The sequence below is a fragment of the Arvicanthis niloticus genome, chromosome 2 (genome assembly GCF_011762505.2).
Source record: "Arvicanthis niloticus isolate mArvNil1 chromosome 2, mArvNil1.pat.X, whole genome shotgun sequence".
Classification (NCBI taxonomy): Eukaryota; Metazoa; Chordata; class Mammalia; order Rodentia; family Muridae; genus Arvicanthis; species Arvicanthis niloticus.
In genome coordinates, this window is record NC_047659.1 from 97,810,897 (window position 1) to 97,836,996 (window position 26,100).

The 26,100-nt window shown below is 35.6% G+C and overlaps 1 protein-coding gene across 4 annotated transcripts in view; it reads right to left on the reverse strand.

Moving 5' to 3' along the window:
- Trpm7 (transient receptor potential cation channel subfamily M member 7) overlaps positions 1-26,100 on the reverse strand; it is an 84,172-nt gene that overhangs the window by 42,745 nt on the left and 15,327 nt on the right. For all 4 annotated transcript variants that reach the window (XR_013108787.1, XM_034496031.2, XM_034496032.2 and 1 more), the window contains exons 2-11: positions 21,366-21,445; positions 17,742-17,780; positions 14,718-14,916; positions 13,340-13,553; positions 10,768-10,892; positions 8,532-8,703; positions 6,438-6,612; positions 5,283-5,406; positions 3,171-3,243; positions 1,200-1,300 (exon numbers count right to left, since the gene is read on the reverse strand). Coding sequence is in view for 3 of the 4 variants with exons in the window: in XM_034496031.2 (XP_034351922.1) it covers positions 1,200-1,300; positions 3,171-3,243; positions 5,283-5,406; positions 6,438-6,612; positions 8,532-8,703; positions 10,768-10,892; positions 13,340-13,553; positions 14,718-14,916; positions 17,742-17,780; positions 21,366-21,445 (1,302 nt within the window). In the remaining variant the exon portion in view is untranslated. The remainder of the gene's footprint in view (positions 1-1,199; positions 1,301-3,170; positions 3,244-5,282; positions 5,407-6,437; positions 6,613-8,531; positions 8,704-10,767; positions 10,893-13,339; positions 13,554-14,717; positions 14,917-17,741; positions 17,781-21,365; positions 21,446-26,100) is intronic.

Sequence of the window (26,100 nt, forward strand, 5' to 3'; positions counted from 1 at the left end):
AGGATTATTTTTGAAATCACTATTTTAAATGTTCTGATTCTGTCCCCAGAGGATTGCCATACAACTACACAATTTCCCTATAGTATCTTATATCACTATCTCCAATTCATCCTTAATTTTCTTTACCTAGAGGAGGGTATGAACTCTAATGTACATTTATTTACTTAGTAACCACACATATTAGCTACACATGATGAAATTAAGACAGAAGCATTTTTTAAAAAAAAATTTTTCATTTTTCAGTTCTCTGACAAGGAAAATATTTTGATGTTATACTAAAAAAAAAAGAACTTATAAAGAATGAATTTTTCTATAAATAGCCTATAATTCCTATTTTATGTTTATATTATCTCATCACATGCAAACTATTATTTGTTCTTACTAATTAATATTCACATTCTAACCTACTTTATATTTACTCTGATTCTCTGATACATTAGACATTTACCCTATTTCCCTAGGGATTTAGACATATAACAAAAACTAGCCAGATACTTTACAGGCAGTGAACATAGTGTGTGTGTGGAGTGTGAGGGTTGGGGTGGGTAGAGAACAGGACACAATTAAAAAATACTCTTGAACTCACAAAATGTATTTTCTAGGAGCAGAAAGATAATCATCAATAAATAGTAAATGGGAGGGACTACATAGGAACTGAACTGACACCACAGCATATTATAGTGAATTCTGTACACAGAACAAGAGTTCCAAGACTTTTTCAACTGTTGAATTTTTACAGATACTCATACCTTATTAAAAAACAAAATCGTTAAGGAAATATGACTCACTAATATTTATACTTGTGTAAGAATGTAAAATATGAGTGGAAACATAGTCTTATAAATATTTTTTATTACAATCACTCCCTTTTGTGGTGGGGACTATTTCAAGGACCCTCTTCAGAGATCCACATTCATAGATGATCAAACTTTTAACAAAATGGTGTTTGCTGTCTGTGGTAACAAAAATATTCTATCTCTAGATTACTCAAGATATTTAGTTTAATAGAAGCAGATATTAAAACTGTAATGGTTATGGAATAAGAAAGGAAGCATCTATACATGTTCAGTGGACTTAACGACAGAATACTCATTTTATGGTTAGTTAAATCCATGGATATAAAACCCATGGCTAATATTAAGGGTCTATTGTGATTAACTGCATTAAATAAACTGTGTGTATTTAGATTATCTACATACCAGCCACTGTTGTCCATAAACAAATACATGATTTTTGGCAATATCAACTCTGTCCCATGCCAGTGTAAGGATAAGCTGGTCAAATGCAGATGCATTAGTACCTAATTGAATAAAAACAGTTGGTAAGTATATCTCCATTAACTTTTAAGCACTTACAAACTCTTCCTAGAACCTTTCAATATTCTATATACCATCATGGGACATTACTGTTAAAAATTATATTTACGTATAAAAATTTTATTGCCTACGCAGAGGTGGTGTACACTTTTAATCCCAGCACTCAGAAGGCAGAGACAGGCTGATCTCTGAGTTTAATGCCAGCTTGTTCTACAGAGTAAGTTAACCCTGTCTCAAAAACAAACAAACAAACAAACAAACACCCCAGGGAGAAAAAAAAAATTGCCTCAATTGAAAAGAAAATCAGAATGCAGAAATTGAGAAAACAAAGATGATTTGTTTCCATCACAGACACAATACTCAATACTTTAAGAATTCTGAAAAATGTTTTTTCAAGTACTTTTGTGCATATATGTAAGTATACCTATATACTTTAAATTATTAAAATAATGTAGTAACTGAGATTGGGTATCCCACTGACAGTTATTCTCTGCATTTTAAGCAGCTACAGCTTTTTGTGAAGGTTCCTATCTTATGTAAAAACAAACTTCTTGATAAGAATGAAAAGCTACACAGAATCTCATTTCTATTTTTATATAATAGGAATATAACTCCATTATCTAAGTTTTTGGATTCTTCTTCAAATTTTCATATTTTTCCATAAAATATTTATTTTTTCTTTAAGTTACAGCTTTTATTTTATGCATGTGAGTGTGCATGTGTGTGTCTGAGTGTATGCACAACACAGCAATCATAGCTCAGAGGGCAACTTTCACAAACTGAGTCTCTCCTTCCACTATGAATTCCAGGGACAGAACCAAGGCTGTCGGGCTCATGTGGCAAGTGATCCACTAAGCCATCTCGAGGGCCAATATAGGAGATTTTAAAATTCCTTGACTTTATCATTGATTCCTTAGAGTCTTCCTTGGTAAGATGAAGAAAAGACAAAGAAAACAGGCCATGTAGAACCACTGGAAGGATAAAATAAGGGTATGATCCACTTATGTACAGGGGCTAACACACAGAATACCATGGCAAACAGTACAGATAAATAGTGTTCTGTTATTATCTTATGTTGTGATATTTATGACATCTCTTTCTTACGTCTATGGTTTCTGAACACTCTTGATCCAAGACGATTTATACTTAATTATATTATGTTTAAAAACATAGTGTTAATTTTTTGTAGTCTACTATTTGGGACACTTTTATGGTCAATAAGACTTTGTTCCTACCCTATCTCTAAATACGTGGTTTCCTGTTAGGACAAAATTTTCATTTCTCATTTTTGAAAATACTTATCACTCTGACATTTTTTTAAACCAGTGGGTATCTGTAGTATTTGGAAAGACATTAGTCCATATTTTCTTCAAAAGAAATTAGTTTATTTAAGTAATCTCTTTTATATCAATCAACTAAATACTTGATTACCTTTAAAGTCATTTTTTGAAATACATCCCATTCCATGTATGTAAAAAACACATGAATTAATCAACCAATCCATGCATGCATCCATCCATGCATCCATCCATCAAGTTAAATCTACAAGACACAAAACTCTAAGTCTAGAAAACTAATTTATTGTCAACTTAAAATTAACATGTATCATTCATTAAAAAAAAAAAGATTGAAAAATCAACTTCTTTGACTTTGACACAAAAAAGACCTACCTTTTATAAACAGAACATGATCTAAAGATAACATATTTTTAGAATTTTACCTTTTTAGTTGAGTACTATGGTTCATACCTTAATCTCAGCACTTAGGAGGCAGATGCAGGAAAATCTATGTGAGTTCCAGGACTGCCGGGGCTAGGCAAAGACCCTGTTTCATAACAAAATAAAAATCCCTTACCTTTTAGCAGTGCAGTAAGTATGGCCACATCTATATCTTGATGATCCTCTGATCCAATGTGGAAAACAGTGATCTATTTAAAATATATTAATATTATATCTCTATTTTTCAAGCTAAGATATCATAAAACAAAAAGTAATTTCAAATAATATAAAGAGAAGAAATGTGTATATGTAGATTTATATAAAACAGATATTTATAGGCCTGGCAAGATGGCCAAGTGGGTAAAAGTGTTTGCCATACATTACAATTTGAATGAGAATGGCCCCTGTAGGCTAACATGACTGAGTGCTTAGACTCCCATTGGCAGAACTGTTGGAGAAGGATCAAAAGATGGTGCCTTACTGGATGTTTGTTACTGGGGGTGGGGCTTCTAGGTTTCAAATGCCTTCATTCCGGAAGTTAGCTTCCCCGCCTTGTGGTAAGCTCTTAGCACTGCTACAGGTCCCTGACTTCCTGTCAACATGGTCCCTATGATGATCACAAACTCACCTCTGAAATTATGAGAGCCCATTAAATGTTCTTTTATTAAGTTGCCTTGGTCATGTTGCCTTTTCACAGCAACAGAAAAGTAACTAAGACAACATACAAACCTGACAACTAATAAGTTCAATAATAAGCCATTAAAGGTGAAAGGAAAGAACTCACTCCACAAAGTGATCTCCATGTATGCATGCCCACACAACCACATACACAAAATGTTTTTATTAAACAGAGAATGATTTTTGTAGTCACTTACATATCTAACTATACAGATCTCTAAATCTATAGACTTAAGTGATCTAATATCAGTTCAACTCTTAAAACAGAAAATTAAGACTTCATTACTTACATCACATTAACAGACATATCCAAAACCTATTTTCGTTTTCCTTTTGTGTTGTTTTGATGAGACTGGTTACCCTGTGTAGCCCTGTTTGTCCTCTGCCTCCTGTATGACTGGGCTAACTGAAGGCATATGGCTTGTTTCATATCTTATTTCATATCATATTCACTTCTTTTTACCCTATCTTATGTCTGATGGCTGACATTAACAATTTGTGGGTAGAGGTAAGAGATTACTATCAGAGCAAATCTTGCCAATCTTTATACAGAGTGAACACTTATTCCAGTGATTAATGTATCCATTTATTTATTTATTTACACTTATTCCAGTGATTAATGCATTCATTCATTCATTCATTCATTCATTCATTTTAGAAAGGTTCTTAGGAAGTTGTCCTAGTTGTACTAGGACCCAGAGCTTTTCTGCCTCAGCCTCCAGGTACTAGATCACAGGTGTGTACCACTATGCCTGGCAGCACATGTATTCTTGGGTAAGGAACATAAAGCAAGTGAAATATAAAACTGCTTAGGAAGCTTTTACCTAGGTACTTTTCAGAAAGTAAAAGATGATTACTACACTACTAAAAAGTTCAACTAACTTCACTTCATGGAGAACAAAGCTTACAATAAAAGTCAAAACAAGGCAAATCAACACCCGATCAAGACCCAAAGGCCAAAAAGTGACAACAAATCCATGTTTCTATGTACTGACAGAGCTGTTATTTTATCTCTGAAAATATAAGCTTATGTTTACATGTATAAAATTTAAGCAGCACTGACTTTTAATCTAGTAGTCTTGCAATACTTTCCCAGACATTTTATAAGTCACTAGTCACTAGCAACTACAATTCTCTTTTTCTGTCTCTGTCTCTATACCCCATGATGTGCTCAAGGGGAGAAGGTAGGGAGAGACAGAGAGAGATTTGCATACAGCATCCATAAACAAGTCAAAGGGCAATTTGTGGGAGTTGGTTCTCTCCTTACACCAGGTGAGTTTCAGGGATCAAACTCAGGTCATCACATTTGGTGGCAAGCACCAGTGGCCACTGAGCCATGTTGCTTGTTTTTATGCGTTCTTCTTAAATACTAGGCACATTCAGTTGGGACTCAGTTATAAAACTTCCTTTAAAAGAATAAATATAGTCTTAATAGGATATGAAAATTAGCCTTTCTATATCAGCTGAAGACCAATAAATAAGGAAATGACAGAATAGGTTTAAAGACTTAAAGCTCACAGATGAAATAATGTATGAATTAGAATAAATTATTCTGCTGAAATCTACTCACAAGCTCTTTTTTTTTCATACACTCCATCATTGTTTGAAATAAATGAACTGCTTCACTCTGGCCAAAGTTAAATGTTTTTTTGATAGTTGATATAATATCAGGCTCTGCTGCATCAGGAAGATTCCTGGTAGAAGAAGAAAATCAACTTACTTCATTCATTTCATCTTCTCTGTAGGATGAAAATGAAATACAGGTAGACCAAAGCAAGGCTTCTAGAGATTCTGTACTACTATTAATAATGATTTCCTGAGATACCTATTATTAATCTATGGTATAAGAGGAATAGTGTGTTTTCACTTTAAATTATTTTGTGATTATTTTAACAAAGTATGTGATGTAGTATTAGTACTTGGATTTATAAGGTATCAAAAAGGTAATTCTATACTATGGCTTATAAAATAATTTTCCAAGGTGTCCTAAACATGGACACTGTACATGCTTCAGAGTATCATAATGCAGAGGTTCATAATCGAAATCTGCTTTTCTATTCTCTCTTTGCTTTCTACACTTCACCTCTTTTCAGCAACCACTGTTAGCTGTATGATGCTCTGAGATCTTGTTTAGTAATGTAAGTCATTTTCTTCTTAACTCTTCTTAAAAGTAAGAAATGCTTTACAAGTTTTCATGCCATCCTTGCATAAGGGCTACACCACTCTGTATCATGCCTGTTAGTGTGTGTGCTGCCATAGCTGAGTAATCTAACACACAGATTCCATCGTTACTCAGCTGCAATCATTCCACTGTATAGACATGCCGTAACGTATTTAGGCCTCTTTTGGTAGATGTTCTATGTCTTTACCTTACATAAAAAACCCTATGACAAAACTTTAACCCTACAACAAAAGCTTTATTCAAGTGTTTACTTGTAGAAACCATTATGTAAAATTAAACCATCAGTTCAAAGGTATTTTGATCAAAATAATCTTTTGATTATTGCTTCAAATAATCTTTTGAATAAAAAAATAAAAATACTTGAATAAAAAAATAAAAATACTTATACTTTCACTCCAATAATGTATGAGACAAGCTACTGCCTTAAGACTGAACAAAGCATTTTATTGAGCCTAAGATTTTCATTCTCATTAAATAAACAAAGGAATCCAATACTGCATAAGCTGCAACACTATTGTAACATCTGTTATCCCCTACACTCACCCTCCTTCCTCTGTCTGTTTATGGATATATGCTAGTAAATCTGCAGCTCTGCCTGTTCCTTCACACACAACAACTGGAACAGGTGGGCTTTCCTGAAGATACTCCAGCACTGTAAGGATGACATTTGGCCCGCCTTCAAATATCAAAGCCACCACAGGAACACCTTGCCCAATTCCTGAAAAGAGTAAATGTTTAATTAGTAAATCTGACAAAATTCAGTAAATTAATCTTATTTATTTTAAATAAAAAATTAAAATAAAATTACTTGTGAGACAGCTGGGTTTACTTTGAACACTGAATGTTAGCAATAGCCAGTATATATATAAATAACAGAGTACCAATATAACAGAGCACTAAACATTTATTCACTGAAATCTGTTCTGGGTGATAAAATTAGGAGAGTCAATATATGATTTAATACCAACTAGACTATGCATATTAACTGAAAATAAACCTTTGTGTATTTGTTAACTAAACTTTTGAAAAGATGTTTGGATTAATTTGTGGTTTAGTATATCTAGCTTTTGCTTTTTCTTATTTTTGAAAGTCTTAAATGTAACCCAAGCATGCCTCTAGTCTCAGCCTCTTGAGAGCTGTGATTACAAGCATGAGCCACCAGAGGTGGGGGTATTTTATTTTAATACTGTACTGGCTGAATTTCTAACATATATCTATTTTTATTTATTTTTATGATGCTTTTTATTCCAAATAGTTGAAGCATTAGTATAAAAATTAATAGCCGGGCAGTGGTGGTGCACGCCTTTAATCCCAGCATTTGGGAGGCAGAGGCAGGCGGATTTCAAGGCCAGCCTGGTCTACAGAGTGAGTTCCAGGATAGCCAGGACTACACAGAGAAACCCTGTCTCGAAAAACAAAAAACAAAAACAAAAAAAAACAAAACAAAAAAATTAATAGCAAACAGAGCTATGTACATAAGTGGAACTGATAAATAAGAATAGAAGACTTTTACAGAAGAAATAAAATTAGTGAAAAATACTAGTTTTCATTTGTTACAACAACCTTAAGTGTGGTGATAAAACACAAAATATGTCTAACTGTAGATTTGTAAAGCACTCCTAATTCTCAGGGTTAGCACGATGCTTCAGTTAACAAAGCTTCTGACAATCTGAGTTCAATCCCCAAGTCACAAAGAGTGAACCCTGAGAACCAACTGCCAGGTGTATCCTATGACCTCCACAATCACCTCACAAAGTGGGGAGAGACAAAATTTAAAATTTTTATTTACTTTTCTGAGATTTGTTTACTTATTTGGCTAAGTGTTTTACCTACCTGACAATCTATGTACCACATGTGTGCCTGCTGCCCTGGGAGGTCAGAAGATTACACTGTATCCCCCAGGAATGGAATTATAGATGGTTTAAGACACTGAATGGGTGCTGGGAACTGAACTCAGAACTTCTGCAAGAATAACAAGTGCTCTTAGCCACTGAGCCATTTGTCCAAGCCCCAAAATATTTTTAAATTACTCAATTTCACAGTGTAACTCTACTATTTGTGCTCTTCTGTTATTTTATATTTCTATATCACTTCATCAAAGTTCACCTTCTCCGTACACTAGGGTTACGGAATGACTTTAGATTTTACCAAAATATAGATGTTGAAGGAGAAAGTTCAGCCACACTTAGAAAGGAAAATCTCTTCCAAGAAGATCAACTTTTAAGACCCATTTGCCAAAAGCAATAGAGACTTAGTCATGTATTAGAATAACCACAAACATTAGGATTGTTAGTAAGAACCTTGAACTACAGTGGTTTACAACATAAAAATAAAAACAAAACACCAAAAAACCCCACAATGAGAACAACAAAACTTTTTTTTTTTTTGTGGAACTTGGACTGAAAACCTAAACATGGAACTTGCTTAGGATGTCTTTTCCTAGGTCTTACCATTTTGTTTAGGATCAGCCATTTTTGGCTGCTTTGTAGGTTCTCTTGCTATATAAAGAAAAGTGTACTTACTTCAAAGAACATGCTACTTTTCAAGTATGCTGCTGGCTTACACCTTTGATTAATTTAATTAATACACCTTTGAATAATTTAACAGTTAAAAAAAAAAATCTATGAACTCCCTTACTAGCATGAATTCTTTGCTGGTTAATGGTTTTTTCAAGTTCTCTTCTCAGTTTGACTTCTGCCCCATACTTTCCAACAGTGCCGTCATCCACCAAGATGAAATGGGAGTGTAAATTATTTAGAACATTCAATTTGCTCAAGGGATTCAATAGGGTTTGATAAGGAGCAACCACCTAAACAATAGCGAAACAAGAGTCAATGGAAGGAAGCTGAATATAATATAGAATAAGATAAATTCTGAAGTGACCCACAGATAAAAGGTACAATTCTATTTTCATTTACATATAAAGATAAAGAACGAACTTTTAAGTATTTGAAGATCAATAATAAATTGAGCCATGTTTTTATCATTGCATGCAAAAGGAGCAGTAAAATATACAGTGCTAATTATAAATTTGTTTAAATGAGTAAAGTACAATACAGAAGACAATAAAAAAGCAGCAAAATATGAAAGTGTATTTTTTCCAACACATAAATAGAGCCTTTTTAAGCAGACAGTAGAAATTCAGTATCATCTGAACATGATTTAGATATTTTTTTTTTCTTTTGGTTATTCTTTAAAGACAGAATTGCATTAAATAGCCCCACTAGCCTGGAACTTTGCTATGTAGATCAAGCTGGCTTCAATTAAAACTCAAGAGACTGGTCTGCTTCTGCCTCTATATGCTGCACGCTGGGATTAAAAGCTGCAATGGCACAGCTATATCCACTGGGAATGCTAAGAGTCATGAAACAAGCACACTTGCTTGATATAGTTCCAACAAAGCTGAGCAGATTGCTACAATCTCTGTCCTTTTATTTCTAACTTTTGGGGTTTGGTCTCTGTGTGTTGCATTCTTGGGGACTTTCTGTATTATGATTAATTTTATTTCTTTTACTGAGAAAAATTATACCTGAGTCCTTTTAGGAAAGTCCTAAAATTAACTTTACCTGGCCACTATGTGCAAATCTTCCTTATGCCCTGGACATCATTAAGCACATATATGCATATAGCTAGATGAGGCCATTACTCCAGGAATCTGCTTGGAATATCTGCCCCTGAACAACCTCAAACAGCTTAATTGGTACAGTGTAAACGGAGTCAATTGACAAACTGACTAACTAGGAGAATAGGTTACAGATCTATTCAAGGTCTCTTTTTATTATAGGCTTCCAGCTCTCTGAAAATGTATTTTAAAGATAAAGGGTTATACAATGTACACACCTGAAGAAATACAACTCAGTAAATAAGACAGATTGGCTAAAATAAACTTTTATTACTTTAAAGTGTAAATGATGAAACACATAGTAAAATAAGTTAGGTAGTACTATTTGTTATTCATAAACAGACTGGTTCAGATATTTTCTGTTTGCCGGGAGTGCCTAAAAGCAGGCTGTCATATAATAAAAGTGTTTGCCTCGGAGGAGACACTCTATATTATTTAAATTGGAGTTATAAGGCTAATAATAAATCTGTTCTGTTTGTATTTTCTAATTGCAACTAAACTTATAACCACTGACATATAATGAAAAATCAAAAAACATTCTGTACCACTTGTGATAATCATTAGTCTGTCTTTGTTCTGTGAAACTTGTATACATAAAGAAGCACTTGAGAGTCAGTACTGCTAAATTCCCCTGGTCACTGAGTAACTCTCTTCCTCCCTTTGGTAACTCCTTATCTCCTCTGTGGGTGCCTATCAGCAAAGAACCTAAGACCCTTAGTCAGGTAAGGCACCACACCAAAGCCCTTGGGACCACCACGTCCAGCAAGTTTTACTTTAATAGATTCCTGATGAATATCTATAAACAGTTTACATCTTCAATCTATTTGAATAAAGCACTAGCATTTGATTCCTACTCTTGGTGACAAGATTAAACCTGAACACTATAATAATAAGCAGTTAGATCTCTTAAGTTCAAGGCTAGCCTGGTCTATAGAGCAAGTTCCAGAACAGCAACAGTTACATAGAGAAACTCTGTCTTGAAAAACCAAAAGAAAAAAAAATCAATTACAAATACTAATATGAAAAACATGTTAAAATAACATTCTATATTAAAGACAGAAAACAAAAGGGACCATCATTATTATAAGCATTTGTATTGATAAACATTTTTCAAAGGATCAAAAAAGACGACAGGAAATTGTTTTAAACTTAGTGCAAAAGTATGATACAATCTATCAAGTTGGCTAGCATTATTCCTGTTTATATACAAGCTCAAATTTAAGACATTAGGAAAAAAAAAAACTTTCTTACATCTCTCCCAACAAGATCATTTCTGTTTTCTATCACTCCCCAGGGAGCTATTCCAATAGTGCAAATTTTTCGAGATGATCTGGAAGCATGTTCTTTGAGGGCATCACCAACATGTTTTGCCACACCTGTTTATACAAAATTTTATACACAATTAGAAAAATCCTAGCTGGCTGGTGGTTGTGCATTCCAGCACTCGGGAGGCAGAAGCAGGCACATCTCTGAGTTCAAGGACAGCCTGGTCTACAGAGAGAGTTCAAGGACAGCCAGGGCTACACAGAGAAACCCTGTCTTGGAACACTCCCCCAAAAAAAAAAAAAAAAAAAAAAAAAAAGAAAAAAGAAAAAAGAAAAGCCCTGTACTTTCTTTCTAATGTTACAATTTATGACACTTGTTTAAAAAAAGATTCTAAGGTTGTAAGATCCAAAGCCAAGATTATAAAAATTGTAAGATAACTAAACAGATTACAAAACCATACAGTATCAGACCCACTGCAACTGTCCAAAACCCATGTAAACTGAATCCTATCACATGGATAAGTCTAATCCTAAAAAAATGATGTATAATTTGCTTCTTGTAATATATTAGATCTCCTGTTTCACATAAGACAAAGGAAATAACATCATCTCTGATTTGTACCCACTGCCTTGCTTGCTTAAAAATAGTTCATTTTCAAAACACATGCAGGTAATCTTTTCTCTTACCAACTAATACCTTAAAACCTTCCCCCACTTATTCAAGAGTAAAAGCTATGTTTGTTAATGTCCTGTAAGACCTTAAAAAGTTGTCTTAAAATGTTGTCTGTCACTTGTAGCATACCATACTTCTCTACTATCCCAACTCCCAAGAGATTCTGACCAGCACTCCTTGTTTACTTCCCTTCATGTTACATAGGGACTCACACTTGTAATACACCAGTAATTTCTTTCTACATGCTCTATCCCAAGTTTTACCTGATCCTTGTTTCTATCTTTCTTAAAATATCATCATATCAGTAAAAATCTGCTTACTCTTAATCATCAACCTGACTGTACTGAGATGTTAAGAGACTGTAAAGCTCAAGTCTGGGTAGCTAATGTTTCCAGACACATCTGATCACAAGGGCTCTGATCTGATGAACAGATTCATAGTACAATAGCTTTATTTGGAGGCTGTCAAAGGTAGGAGGTAGGGCCAAGCTGGAGAAAGTAGATCCTTAGGAACATGTCCTTCCTTGTTCTTTCTTATATTTCCTCCTCTCTGCTTCCTGGTCACTATGACAGACTGGCATTTCTAAAACCATGAAGTCAAAATAAACAGTACCTCTCTTTAAAGGAAGTTCTTCTCAGCTATTGGTAACATCAGTGAGACTGATACCACAGTAGTTTTTCTATCATCCTGTGCAACATTTCTTTATCCCACTTGTCTACATATCACTGATCATCTTATACACTACAGATATGCCCTAGTACAATACTCAAGGTGTCTATTTTGCAGAACAATATATATCCTGCAGCTCAAAGGATTGTCTTAAAATGAGTCTGAACAAATAATTATCAATAATGTACGAATAAGATAATTAAGGTGATTTAAATAAATAATTATGTTTAACTTTAATTATTTAAATTGCCCATCTCCTGTAAATTCAAAGTTTAAACATTAAACAAAAAACCTTGAAGGGGAACTAACAAATGAAAAAATAATTTTTAAAAACATTAATTTATTTAATTTTGTTTGTTTGTTTACTTATTTTTTTGACACAGGGTCTCACTATGTAGCCCTGGCAGTCCTGGAATTCACTCTGTAGACCAAGCTGGTCTCAAACTCACAGAGATCTACCAGCCTTTGCCTCCCTGGTGCTGGGATTAAAGGCATGTACCACCAATGACAGGCTGAAATTTTAATTTCTGAAGGCTACTTTTCTTTTTTACAATTTTATTTTTACAGGTATACATGTCTGCATGTATGTGAATCACATACACCCCTAGTGCCCAAGAAAGCCAGAAAAAGGTATCAGGTTCCCTGGAACTAGAGTTACAAATATTTGTAAGATACCATGTGAATGCTGGAAACAGAACTCATGTCCTCTACAAGACCAGCCAATGCTCACATCTGCTGAGCCACCTCTCTAGCCCCCCAAAGGACATGCCTTTACCACTACCAAAGGAGCAGACTACCATTTTTCTACCAGTTTATCAGTAGTCAGAAATGACAATACTTTACAACAGAGTCAGCAAATGTTTTGGCAATAGACAACTATTAACATCTGGGCTGTGTACAGTATGTACTTACTAGTCTTTGTTACGAGTATAGACAAATGAATGTGGCTACATTCAAATAAATCTTTATTCATAACAACAGGAATTACCTAAGGTGAATCTAGTACACAGGTCAACTTTGCGAACTTTTGCTCTAAAGTTTCTATTTTAAAGGCCTAAATGACACCCAAAAAGATTAAGTTATTTTTATCAATGAAATTACCAAAGATTATAGAATAGCAGAAGAATCAAATATTTAAACTAATTTATTATTTCAAATGCCAAGCTGATATGAAAGACTGGCAAACATTAAATAAAAAGGATAATGTTCGTATTACCTGTATTTACTCCTCCAGTTAAAATCCAAGCTCCGGTTGTAACTGCAGCTTTAATGAGACCCTTTCCAAGCAACTGCTTGATTCTTGGATGAAGCTCAAATTTCTGCATGCCTCCATGTACAGAAATAACAAGTTTGGGTAACTCCATTTGCCATTCTTTAAGCAGAAGTTGCAGAATGATTTCAGGTTTGGTATCATATGATAGTCTCACATACTAAAAACAAACAAAGGGCCAAAATAACTATGTTCAAAGATTTAATAATACAACATTATCTGATAATCAAAATTAGATCATGTAAAAAGTTTTCATGTGCCATTTTCAAAATATTTATACTTCTAGAAATATAAAATAGCAAATGGCTTTAAAATTTGGAAAATTTCTTGTGATATTTGTAGTACTAGCATTGTAACTCACCAAAATCAATATACAGATGTCAATTTGTCTATTTATACTCAATTACCGATTAACCCATCCATTACATTTATTGGCCTGTTTAACTATGAATACTCCAAGAATAGGAGGTACTAGGACAAATAGCATGTATTTTTTGGAATCAGTCAGGTACAAAAGCAGTTAAGAACTTATGGAAAATAAGAAAACCTGGAGATGAGCATGATGTCTTAAGACAAGGAGGAAGATGCAAAGGTTATAAAATGATTAACAATTACATTACAGAATTTTAAAATACACAGAATTTAAATGTTTACTAAAAATGCACGTAAGTCACAAGAGAAATAATGGTGTTACAGATGCTCTTAAAGTTCTTATACTGTTGAATGGTAAAGTGAGGAGTAGGTAGAGCAGTAAGTTAAAACTGTATTTATTACAAGATTACATTAAAGAAGAATATGTATGAATAAAAGGAAGCCAATCAAAATAATATAAGACAAGTGAATAAAGAAAAAAAGGAAGACAAGTAGATAGCTAATACTATAATGGTTAAACTTAAAGTCAAATACAAAAATTTGATTTTAAAAGGCTATCTATATATGCTACTAAGAAGATACTTTTGGGGACCTGATTTTCTTTAGCACAACAGGGTTTTCCCATACTGCCTAGCCTGATCCCAAAAGTGGATTCAAATAATCCTTGTACTTTGGGTTCTCAAGTAGCTAGAATGTCAGGAATATGTCACAATGCCTAAAAAAATTAGGCCTTTTACCTTAAGAAAATGTTAAAAGAGAAATAAAGGAGATTTAAATCTCCTTTGAGAAAACAGATTCTGACAATAAACATGAAATTAAGACTTTTTATAATGATGATCTGATCCACAAATAATAGTGTATTTATGTCAACTCATGTTAAGAACTTTACCTTACTCTGTTTGATACTATACATATTGCAAAATAAATGAAATAAATCAAATAAGTGACATACCTTAGCTCTGTAGGAATGAGAACCCCCTTGAAAATTGATGACTCCATAAGCATCTGTTGGGCTCTGCTCCGTGTGCTTTTCCACAGACCATTCCTCTATTGCCTGGTTAAAGTGTTCACCCAATTTCACATCTGAGTATTTCATGGCAAGACTTGCAGTAAAGCATGCATGTTGCTTGACCAAACGACCACAGAAACATCTAAAGGGAAAAAGCAAAGAGTTTATGAAGAGACCTTTCACAAAGTCAAGAGTGAAAAGAAAGTAGGTAGGATGGGTAATAGAACACCTGTGATGTGAAAGTAACAAGGGAGGACTGGCAACAAAAGGGCTTCAGGCCAGGATGGGAGGAGGATGGAGGGGAGGGCACAACCCAAACTATGTATGAATGTCAATGTTGGTAAGGAAACTTGCTAATTTGTAAGATAATTAGAAAGTAAGTTTTAAAATTAAGTTATTGAAAAATTGAATTAAAATGAATGAACATAAAAACAGCTTGCCATTTTGATTTTAGGGTATCTATAAGTAAATATTTTTACCATGTACAGGAATAGAGTTAAGTACATTGGTGATAATAATAAAAACTGTAATGTAAGCCATCAATAAAATGTGGAACTACTTAAGAGAAATAATATTTAGCTATAGAATGAGATGAAATTTGAGTAGACACAATAATGGATAAAACTCCTGTTGCCTGTGACCTAAGCCAAACACCACAATGAATGTATGACTCTAGGAATACAGAATTCAAGAAAACCAAACTAACCTACCGAGTCACCAAAGAGTGGTAAATCATTGCCTGAGGCTAGGAGCACAAAGAGTGATGGTGTGCTACCTAAAAGTACCTACTGGACCATTATTGCAAGAAATGAAAAAACAGAACTGTGCGGTTCGACTGATCTGACAGAATATGAAAACCACAGTAGAGTTTAAAACTGGGAAAGCAGTAACAGGGAGGTGATGCTAGGAAAAAGAGTCCTAAATGCCTGTAGACAGACCATCTGTGTAAGAACAATCCTGAAACTCATCCAGGGCACAGAAAGTTTGTATACCTAAAATGAACAAACAGCCTTCTGATACATAAGTCCTAATATAGGCTTGTAAGAAGAGTTTTGTCTAATGAACCTAAGTTAGACTTAGATAGCACAAGTCCTAAAATGAAAAGCAAAACTTCAAAGAACTAACCTGAACCAAATTCACCTACTTGCTTGCTAAAGTAAGTCCAAAATTCTACAATGTAATGTAACAAAATGTAACCCTTCCAAATCTTAAAATTCACTATGTACAGTACTAATCAAAACTTCTCAGCTTAAAGCCACACATGCTGGCCCAAAGGTACTTGGGAGAACAAGGAAAAATGATTATGTCTGAGGCTTACAGGGTATATGCAATAAAACCCATCATAAACAAAATAGCAACAAAACTGGAAAGAATGTTTATCGTAGACATGTAATAAAGTAAAAAGTATTATTAAAGGAAATAAATGTCATTAAATAAAATCCAAAATGACAGATGATATAAAACATGTATTAGAAATAAGGTCCAAATATTAAAAATATGCCCTGGATAGTTGAGGAAATATGAACACAAGGAAAGAGAACTGAACGATATCTCAAAAGTTAGAATAACATCAAATAATTCAACACATATAATTCAAGCCTTAAAAAGAAATAGAAATAAAAATTTAGAAAACACATTGACAAAAGAATTTTTAAATTTGAAAATTCTTGAATCTATGTATCTCAGCAGTTCAACAGATAAACAAACCACAAATACACAGAACCATACTACGGCCAGGCCAGGACCAGTGGCACATAGCTTTAATCCCAACACTTAAGAGTCAGAAGCAGGCAGATCTCTGTGAGTTACAGGACAGCCAGAGCTACATGGAGAGAATTTGTCTCAAAACAAAACTAGGACACTGCCGAAAACCAAAGGTAAGGGAAAGAAGTCTTAAAACAAATTAGAATAAAACCTAACCAAAAAAAAAAAAAAAAAGGAATTGATAGATTTGGCAAGGTGTGGTGCAGCACATAACCTCAACACTTGGGAAACAGAGGCAAGAGAGTAGGAACTCAAGATCAGCCCCTATCCAGGTGTTTGAAGTCAGCATGGACATGAAATCCTGTCTCCAACAGAGACAACAAACACACACACAAAAAAACAATGGCTGCAAAGGGAGGAGGGGGAAGAAAATCTAGCATGTTAATTTATGTGGATGAGAGTTTATCTGAATTATGTATGTGCACCACATGCAAGCAATGTCAAAGATGCTAGAAACAGACACTGGATCCCCTGGAACTAGAATTAAAGTTGTGAGCTGCCATTCGGCTGCTGGGAATCAAAGTTGGGTCCTCTTAAAGAGCAGCCAGTATTCTTAACCAAGGATTCAACTCTCCAGTTTGCAACTAACCTCTTTTAATAGAAAATCAGAAGATAAAAACCCTGTCTCAAAAAACCAAAAAAAAAAAGAAAGAAAGAAAGAAAGAAAGAAAGAAAGAAAGAAAGAAAGAAAATCAGAAAATACACTATATATTAAGCATAAATGACCTAGTCCCTACTCATTTCTAATTTATTTTGGGGGGAGGGGGAGAAAGGGAGAGACAAGGAATTAATTACTGTATAACCCTAGCTGGGTGGGTTATATATATGTGAACAGGCTAGCCTTGAGCTCATAGAGATCTGCCTGCCTCTGTCTCCTGAATGCTGGTAGCCCAGCCTACCAACCACATTCTATTTCTTACACTGTAGTTTCCTGATTGAACCACGGGGTCTTTAACTGTCAGATCTTCCCTCAGCCGGTTTGGCTTGTCAGAATCCACTGTCCCTTCCCTCTCTGTTCAAATAACTCTCACTTTCAGAACCCTACTCTGGTAGCTTTAAGTTTGAAACAAAGTTCTCAAATGTTTGAGTAAAATGTCCTTCAAATATAATAACATCTATTTTATCACACTGTGCTATACCTGGTGTTTCTAATATATCAGTTAAGTTTGTTTTTCAAATTTCTGCAATGTATAATAAACTCACCTGACAAGTTGCTGACAAATCTGACATCCTGGAAGACATCTATAAAATGTAGAAAGGTAAATTATTAGTTCAACAAAAAACATTTTAAGATAAATAATATTAAGTTCATTAAAAAGTATAAAACAAAACTAGTATGTACATATATCTTTAATAAATACTATAAATCATGCACACCTTGGTATATACATTCAACTAACTTTTTTAATTTGCATAGAATTATGTATTAAGTATTATTAATTTTGAAATAAAATGAACAGAGTAAAATGACAAGTATGCCAAAAATGTTTAAATGTAGAAAAAATTTGCAACTAATAAGACATAAAAACAAAGTTTCCCGAATAGAGCTTCCTCAAATCAATTTGTTAAAATCCAACATAAAAATGGAAAAATATGAACAGAGTTCACAGTAAAAACATACATATGAAAGATTCAATTAGGAATTTTTTTTTAAAGTTTTATTTATTATATGTGAATACACTGTAGCTGTCTTCAGACACACCAGAAGAGGGCATCAGACCCCATTGCAGATGGTTGTGAGCCACCATGAGGTTGCTGGGATTTGAACTTATGACCTCCAGAAGAGCAGTCAGTGCTCTTAACCACACTGAGCCATCTCACCAGCCACAGGAATTTTTTTTTAAATACTTAAATAGTTTCATGAAAACATAGGAAAGTCTTATCTGCTGGTGAAATATATATTAATATTTTTATGGACAACAATTTGATAACACTTGTCAAAATTAAAAAGTATCAATTCCTCACACTTTAACTCAAATTCTAAAAGTATGGTCCAGGTCTATGCATATAGCTCAGTGATAGAACACTTGTCTAAGAGGAATAAAACACTGGGTTCAACTCCTCAGCACTGATAACCAAAAAGTATTTTAAAAACATGTGCTAAAGTCTATCTAAAATATTTGAGGTATATGTAAAAAAAATGAAAATTATAAGGAAATACATTATAGAACTTCTAACAGAGAAAAACAGAATATAACTAAAATGTTCATCAATGTACTACTGTATCAACATAAATGATTTAGACATACAACTCATAACATGCAACAAATTACTATAACATACTAAGCTGAAGATAAAGCTTGGCAATAGAGTGCGTCCCTAGCATGTGTAAGGCTAAGAATTCTATCCCAAGTACCACTAAAAAAAAAGTGAGTGTGTGCGTGTGTGTACATGTGAGCACACCAGGTGTGACAGTGCATGTGGGAGACAGACGATGTCTAGTTCTAGGTCAGCCTGATCTACATAGCCAGGTGTCAGGTCAGTGAGGACTATACAGTAAGACCCTGTCTCAAAATGAAAACAGAAATGAAGCAATAGTCTCCAAGATAAGTAATAAACATAATAGATTAAACATCAGGAACTTTGAAGTTGGACATTCTACTTGGACATGCAAAGACTATTTCTAGAAGGTATGGGGGATATGTATATGCATATGGTTATGCAAGATTGAAAGCCAAGGACTTCCTTCCTTGATCACTTCTCTAACTTTTTATTTTTTTGGTTTTTCAAGACAGGGTTTCTCTGTGTAGCCCTGGTTGTCCTGGAACTCACTTTGTAGCCCAGGCTGGCCTCGAACTCAGAAATCCACCTGCCTCTGCCCCCCCAAGTGCTGGGATTAAAGGCATGCCCAGCCCAACATTTTATTTTTAAGATTTATTTTATATGTATAGGTGTTTTGCCTAAACATATGTCTGTGGATCACATGTATATAATGCCCTTGGAATCCAGAAAAGGAAATTAGATCACTTGGTACAGAAGTTGTAAATCAGTTGTGAGCTGACGTGTGGAAGCTGGGATTTGAACCTGGATCCTCCAGAAGAGCAGTCAGTGCTTTTAACCAGTGAGCCATCTCTCCAGCCTTCCACATTGGTTTGTTTGGTTTTTGATACAGGGTCTCTTTCACTGAACCTGGGGTTTGCTGTTTTAGTTAGGCTAGCTGGTCAGTATGGGCCCTGGATGTGACTATCTCTGCCTACCACAGTGCTAAGAATACAGACACATGATACCATACTTAGTTTTTAGATGAGTGCTAGGGAGCTGAACTGATGACTGTACTTTATCCAAGTTTCTCTGGACGTTATGTCAAAAAATGGACAGTACCAGAATATTTTTGTGAAGTTATGGCTAAAGAGTGGTAGTGTAAAAGACTTTCACTTAAAATATTTGTAATAGGTTGTTGTTTCTTTAATGTCTGGTGAGTGCTTATATTATTTGTACTGCAGAGTAAAATTAACAAAAGCACAAGAAACAAACTCCCATCACTAATACAATCTTGTTTTTTGTTTTGGGGCAAAGGGTCTCACTATGTAGTCGTCTTGGATAGACTGTAAACTGATTATATAGACAAAGTTGGCCTTGAACTCAGAAACCCACATCTCTGTCTCCCACGTGCTAAGATTAAATAAAGGCTTGCACCACCACAACCCATCACATCTACTGGGTTTTGTTGCTGATGATGGTGGTGTTTTGGGGGAAGGATCTTGGTGGGGTTTCTGTTTGTTTTGTTTTTATAGTTTCTCTGTATAGTCTTGGCTGTGCTGGAACTCACTCTGTAGAACAGTCTAGCCTAGTGCTTCCACCTCTGCCTCAAGAGTGCTGGGGTTAAAGGCAAGTGCCACCACCCCTGGCTCTGAATCTATTAATAAAGCAAAAATCACACTTTCCTGGGAGAAAATGGTGTCTTAGAACTGGGACCCTAAATATTAACCCAGTGTTAGGAATACTATATCATGTTACCTGTAATGTAACAATAGAACCTATCTTTAGTAAGCTATATTAGAAAAAAAAAAAATCACAGAATGTAATTATTTCAGGGACATTAAGACTAATGACTGAAGGAATTAAAAGCCTTTACGGCGTCTGGGAAGTTGCTTCAGTCAGTATACTTCTTGTCAAACAAACATAAAGTCCTGAGTCTAGACTCCTAGCATCAACATTTACAAATGAGAAAGGAGGAGGGGTTAGACACAACAGTGTGTGACTGCAAACCTGGAGGGCAGACAGGGAAGGCTCTTGTCATGGTTTGAATAAACTTACCCCAGTGAGTGGTACTAGTTGGGGGTGTGGCCTTGTTGGAACGAATAGGTGTATCACTGTAGGTGTGAGCTTTAAGACCCTCATCCTATCTGCCTGGAAGTCAGTATTCTGCTAGCAGACTTTAGATGAAGATGTACAACCTCAGCTCCTCCTGCACCATGCCTGCTGGATGCTGCCATGTTCCTGCCTTGATGATAATGGACTGAACCTCTGAACCTGTAAGCCAGCCCCAATTAAATGTTGTTCTTATAAGAGTTGCCTTGACCACAGTGTATGTTTACAGCAGTAAAACACTAAGATAGCTCCCAACTACTTTGTAGATCAGTCAGCCTGGCCACTTGGTGATCTGCTTCAGAAGATGGATGGCTGCTACATATAGCTTAGACAATTAGTGTTCAGAGAAAGTTTGAGAAAAGAAATTCTAGAGCACTGGTACCTTGCTGAGTCTCTTTTCCCATTCTCAAAAGAAAAATTAATAATAACTTCAAATTATTATGTGCATTTGTTTGCTAAATATAAATAACAATAAATTTACATATAAATTTCTAGAAGAAATCAATGTATGCTTACCTGTGAGGGTCTTTGGAGCTTGGTATAATATACACACACTCCCTCTTGGTCAAAGTGCTCTCTATCCAGGATTTCTGGGACTAAAAGAGAGTTCAAAGATGGTTTACAAATTTACAGGCTGCTAATCTGAGGAAGTAATTTTACAACAGAGACACAAAAATGTGTGTAGTATTTATTTTTGTTTTAATCCACTAGATAGGTATATTATTCTCAGTGATGGTACACCTAAATCATTAAAACAATTTCACTTGAATCCAATATAATTTAACAGTGCTATGGCAAAGGAAACAAACCAAATATGAGAGTCTCAGAATAAAGCATAAGCCTTAAGAATTAATGTGATCCTGAACCATTTAAAAGTCAAAAGTGACGGCCACATTTAATTTAGAGAAAACAAAGCCCAGCCTAAGCTATCAGGTATTTCTAGAAAGTTTAAGGGCATGTACTGACTAATGGTACTCTGATACAAAAGGGCAGCAAGCATAATTCTAGTCAAAGGAAGCTAGCAGAAAAAACCGTTAAGCATCAATAGAAGTAGAGCAAGTTATCTATGATCCACCCAGACAGTAGGCTAAACAAGATTGAGCTCAAGTACCTGGATGGAAGATACACTAAATTATTAAATGATTTCAAACCTTTATTTGTGTGTGTGTGTGTGTGTGTGTGTGTGTGTGTCTTTAATTGGATATTATATTTACATTTCAGATTTTATCCCCTTACCCCATTCCCCCCACCGCCCAGGAACCCCCAATCCCACTCCCCTTCCTCCTGCCTCCTCGAGGGTGTGTCCCCATCTAACCCCCACTCCCACCTCCACCTCGAATTCCTCACTGCTCGGTGTTCAGCCTTCATGAGACCAAGGATCTCCTCTCCCACCCATGCCCAACAAGGCCATCCTCCCCTAGGTATACAGCTGGAGTCCTGGGTCCCTCCCTATGTGCTCCCAGGCTGGTGGTTTAGACCCTGGGGAGCTCTGGTTGGTTGGCATTGTTGCTCTCCTCTTGGGGCCACCAACCCTTTCAGCTCCTTCAGTCCTCTGACTTCTCCATTGGGAACCCTTGATCAGATCAATGGTTAGCTGCGAGCATCCGCCTCTGGATATGTCAGACTCTGGCAGACCTCCAAGGAGACAGCTACATCAGGCTCCTGTCAGCATGCACATCCTGACATCCATATCAGCGTCTATCTTTGGTGACTGCACATGGGACGGATACCAAGGTAGAATGGTCTCTAGACGGCCCCTCCTTGAGTTTCTGTCCCACACTTTGTCTCAATATTTTCTCTCTTGAGCATTCTGTCACTCCTTCCAAGTAGGACTGGGGCGTCCACACTTGGTCTTCCTTCTTCATGAGCTTCATGTGGTCTGTTAGTTGAATCTTGGCTATTTCAAGCTTTTGGGCTAATATCCGCTTATCAGTAAGTAAATACCATGTGTGTTCTTTTGTGGGATATTTTCTAGTTCCATCCATTTACCTAAGAATTTCTCAAATTCATTATTTTTAATAGCTGAGTAATACTCCGTTGTGTAAATGTACCACATTTTTTGTATCCATTCCTCTGTTGAAGGACATCTGGGTTCTTTCTAGCTTCTGGCTATTATAAATAAGGCTGCTATGAACATAGTGGAGTATATGTCCTTGTTATATGTTGGAGCATCTTCTGGGTATATGCCCACGAGTGGTATAGCTGAATCCTCAGGTAATGCTATGTCCAATTTTCTGAGGAACCGCCAGACTGATTTCCAGAGTGGTTGTACCAGCTTGCAATCCCACCAACAATGGAGGAGTGTTCCTCTTTCTCCACATCCTCACCAGCATCTACTATCACCTGAGTTTTTGATCTTAGCCATTCTGACTGGTGTGAGGTGGTATCTCAGGGTTGTTTTGATTTGCATTTCCCTGATGACTAAGGATGCTGAGCGTTTCTTAAGGTGCTTCTCGGCCATTCGAGTTTCTTCAGTTGAGAATTCTTTGTTTAGCTCTGTACCCCATTTTTTAATAGGGTTATTTGGTTGTCTGGAGTATAATTTCTTGAGTTCTTTGTATATATTCCATATTAGCCCTCTATCGGATGTAGGATTGGTAAAGATCTTTTCCCAATCTGTTGGTTGCCGTTTTGTTTTATTGACAATGTCCTTTGCCTTATAGAAGCTTTGCAATTTTATGAGGTCACATTTGTCAATTCTTGATCTTAGAGCATAAGCCATTCGTGTTCTGTTCAGGAACTTTTCCCCTATGCCTAGGTATTTGAGGGTCTTCCCCAACTTCTCTTCTATTAGTTTCAGTGTATCTGGTTTTATGTGAAGGTCCTTTATCTACTTGGACTTGAACTTTGTACAAGGGGATAAGAATGGAATAATTTGCATTCTTCTACATGCTGACCTCCAGTTGAGCCAGCACCATTTGTTGAAAATGCTGTTCTTTTTCCATTGGATGGTTTTAGCTCCTTTGTCAAAGATCAAGTGACCATAGGTGTGTGGGTTCATTTCTGGATCTTCAATTCTATTCCACTGATCTTCCTGCTTGTCTCTGTATCAGTACCATGCAGTTTTTATCACTACTGCTCTGTAGTACAGTTTGAGGTCAGGGATGGCGATTCCCCCCAGAAGTCCTTTTATTGTTGAGAATGGTTCTCACTATCCTGGATTTTTTGTTCTTCCAAATGAATCTGCAAATTGCTCTTTCTATCTCTATGAAGAATTGATTTGGAATTTTGATGGGGATTACATTGAACCTATAGATTGCTTTTGGCAAGATGGCCATTTTTACTAAGTTAATCCTGCCAATCCAGGAGCATGGGAGATCTTTCCATCTTCTGAGATCTTCTTCGATTTCTTTCTTCAGAGACTTGAAGTTCTTGTCATACAGATCTTTGACTTGCTTGGTTAGATTCACTCCAAGATATTTTATATTATTTGTGACTATTGTGAAGGGTGTCATTTCCCTAATTTCTTTTTCAGCCTGTTTATCTTTCATGTAGAGGCAGGCTACTGATTTGTTTGAGTTGATTTTATATCCAGCCACTTTGCTGAAGTTGTTCATCAGGTTTAGGAGTTCTCTGGTGGAAGTTTTAGGGTCACTTAAGTATACTATCATATCATCTGCAAATAGTGAAATTTCGACTTCTTTTCCTATTTGTATCCCTTTGACTTCCTTTTGTTGTCTAATTGCTCTAGCTAGGACTTCCAGTACTATATTGAATAGGTAGGGTGAGAGTGGGCAGCCTTGTCTAGTCCCTGATCTTAGTGGGATTGCTTCAAGTTTCTCTCCATTTAGTTTGATGTTGGCTACTGGCTTGCTGTATATTGCTTTTACTATGTTTAGGTATGGGCCTTGAATTCCTGACCTTTCCAAGACTTTTAACATGAAGGGGTGTTGAATTTTGTCAAATGCTTTCTCAGCATCTAGTGAGATGATCATGTGGTTTTTTCCTTTGAGTTTATTTATGTAGTGGATTACATTGATGGATTTCAATATTGAACCATCCCTGCATTCCTGGGATAAAGCCTACTTGATCATGATGGATGACTGTTTTGATGTGTTCTTGGATTTGATTTTTGAGAATTTTATTGAGTGTTTTTGCATCAATATTCATGAGATTGGTCTGTAGTTCTCTTTATTGGGTCTCTGTGAGGTTTAGGTATGAGCGTAATTGTAGCTTCATAAAACGAATTGGGTAGTATTCCTTCTGTTTCTATTCTGCTGCTCTGAGGTCAGTGGCCTCTCTAGGGTGTCTCCAGGTACAGATTCTAGATGGTAGCAGACCAGCTGGGTGTCTGCTTCAGCCACAGGGATCCTGGCAAGGGCAATTTCAAAACTTTTTTTTTTTTTTTTGGTTTTTCGAGATAGGGTTTCTCTGTGTAGCCCTGGCTGTCCTGGAAATCACTCTGTAGACCAGGCTGGCCTCGAACTCAGAAATCTGCCTGCCTCTGCCTCCCGAGTGCTGGGATAAAAGGCGTGCGCCACCACTGCCTGGCTAATTTCAAACCTTTAATCTACCAAATTCATGTATCAACCACAATCAGATTGTTTAAAAAAAAAAAAAAAAAAAGCAAAAACCCAATGAGGAAAATTTCAACAACTCTAGATCACATAAGTTTAAACACATTTCTATCTAATCAGGAAAGGTATATAAAAGGTTTTAAACACAATTAACAAGTTCATTTTGACAAATATGTGTCCATTTCTACATCCCACATAAAAAAGATGAATTTACTTTCTTTAGACACACATAGGAAATTACATATATAAAATATACAGACTGACCACACTGAAACTAATAAATAAAATTTGGTCCTCAATATTTAAAGTACTTAGGAATCAAAATAAAAATCACAAGTATCAAGTTGGGTCTTTAATCCCAGCACTTGGGAGGCAGGCAGGCAGATAGATCTCTGTGAGTTTGGGGCCTACCTGGTCTACAGATAGAGTTCCAGGACAGCCAGGGATACAAAGGGAGAAACACTGTCTTGAAAAACCAACCGAACAAACAAGCAAACAAACACAAGTATCTAAAGTTCTTAGATGCAAAAACTGTGTCACATATTCTGTTCTAGTTTGCTTTCTTGTTTCTTGTAGTGATAAAAACACCACAACCAAAAACAACTCAAGGAAGAAAGGTTTATTTCATCTTATACTTCCAACTCACAGTTCATCACTGAGGAAAGTAAAGGCAGAAACTGAAGCAGAGATCATAGGGAAATGCTGCTTACAGTCTTGCACAGCTACTTTCTTAT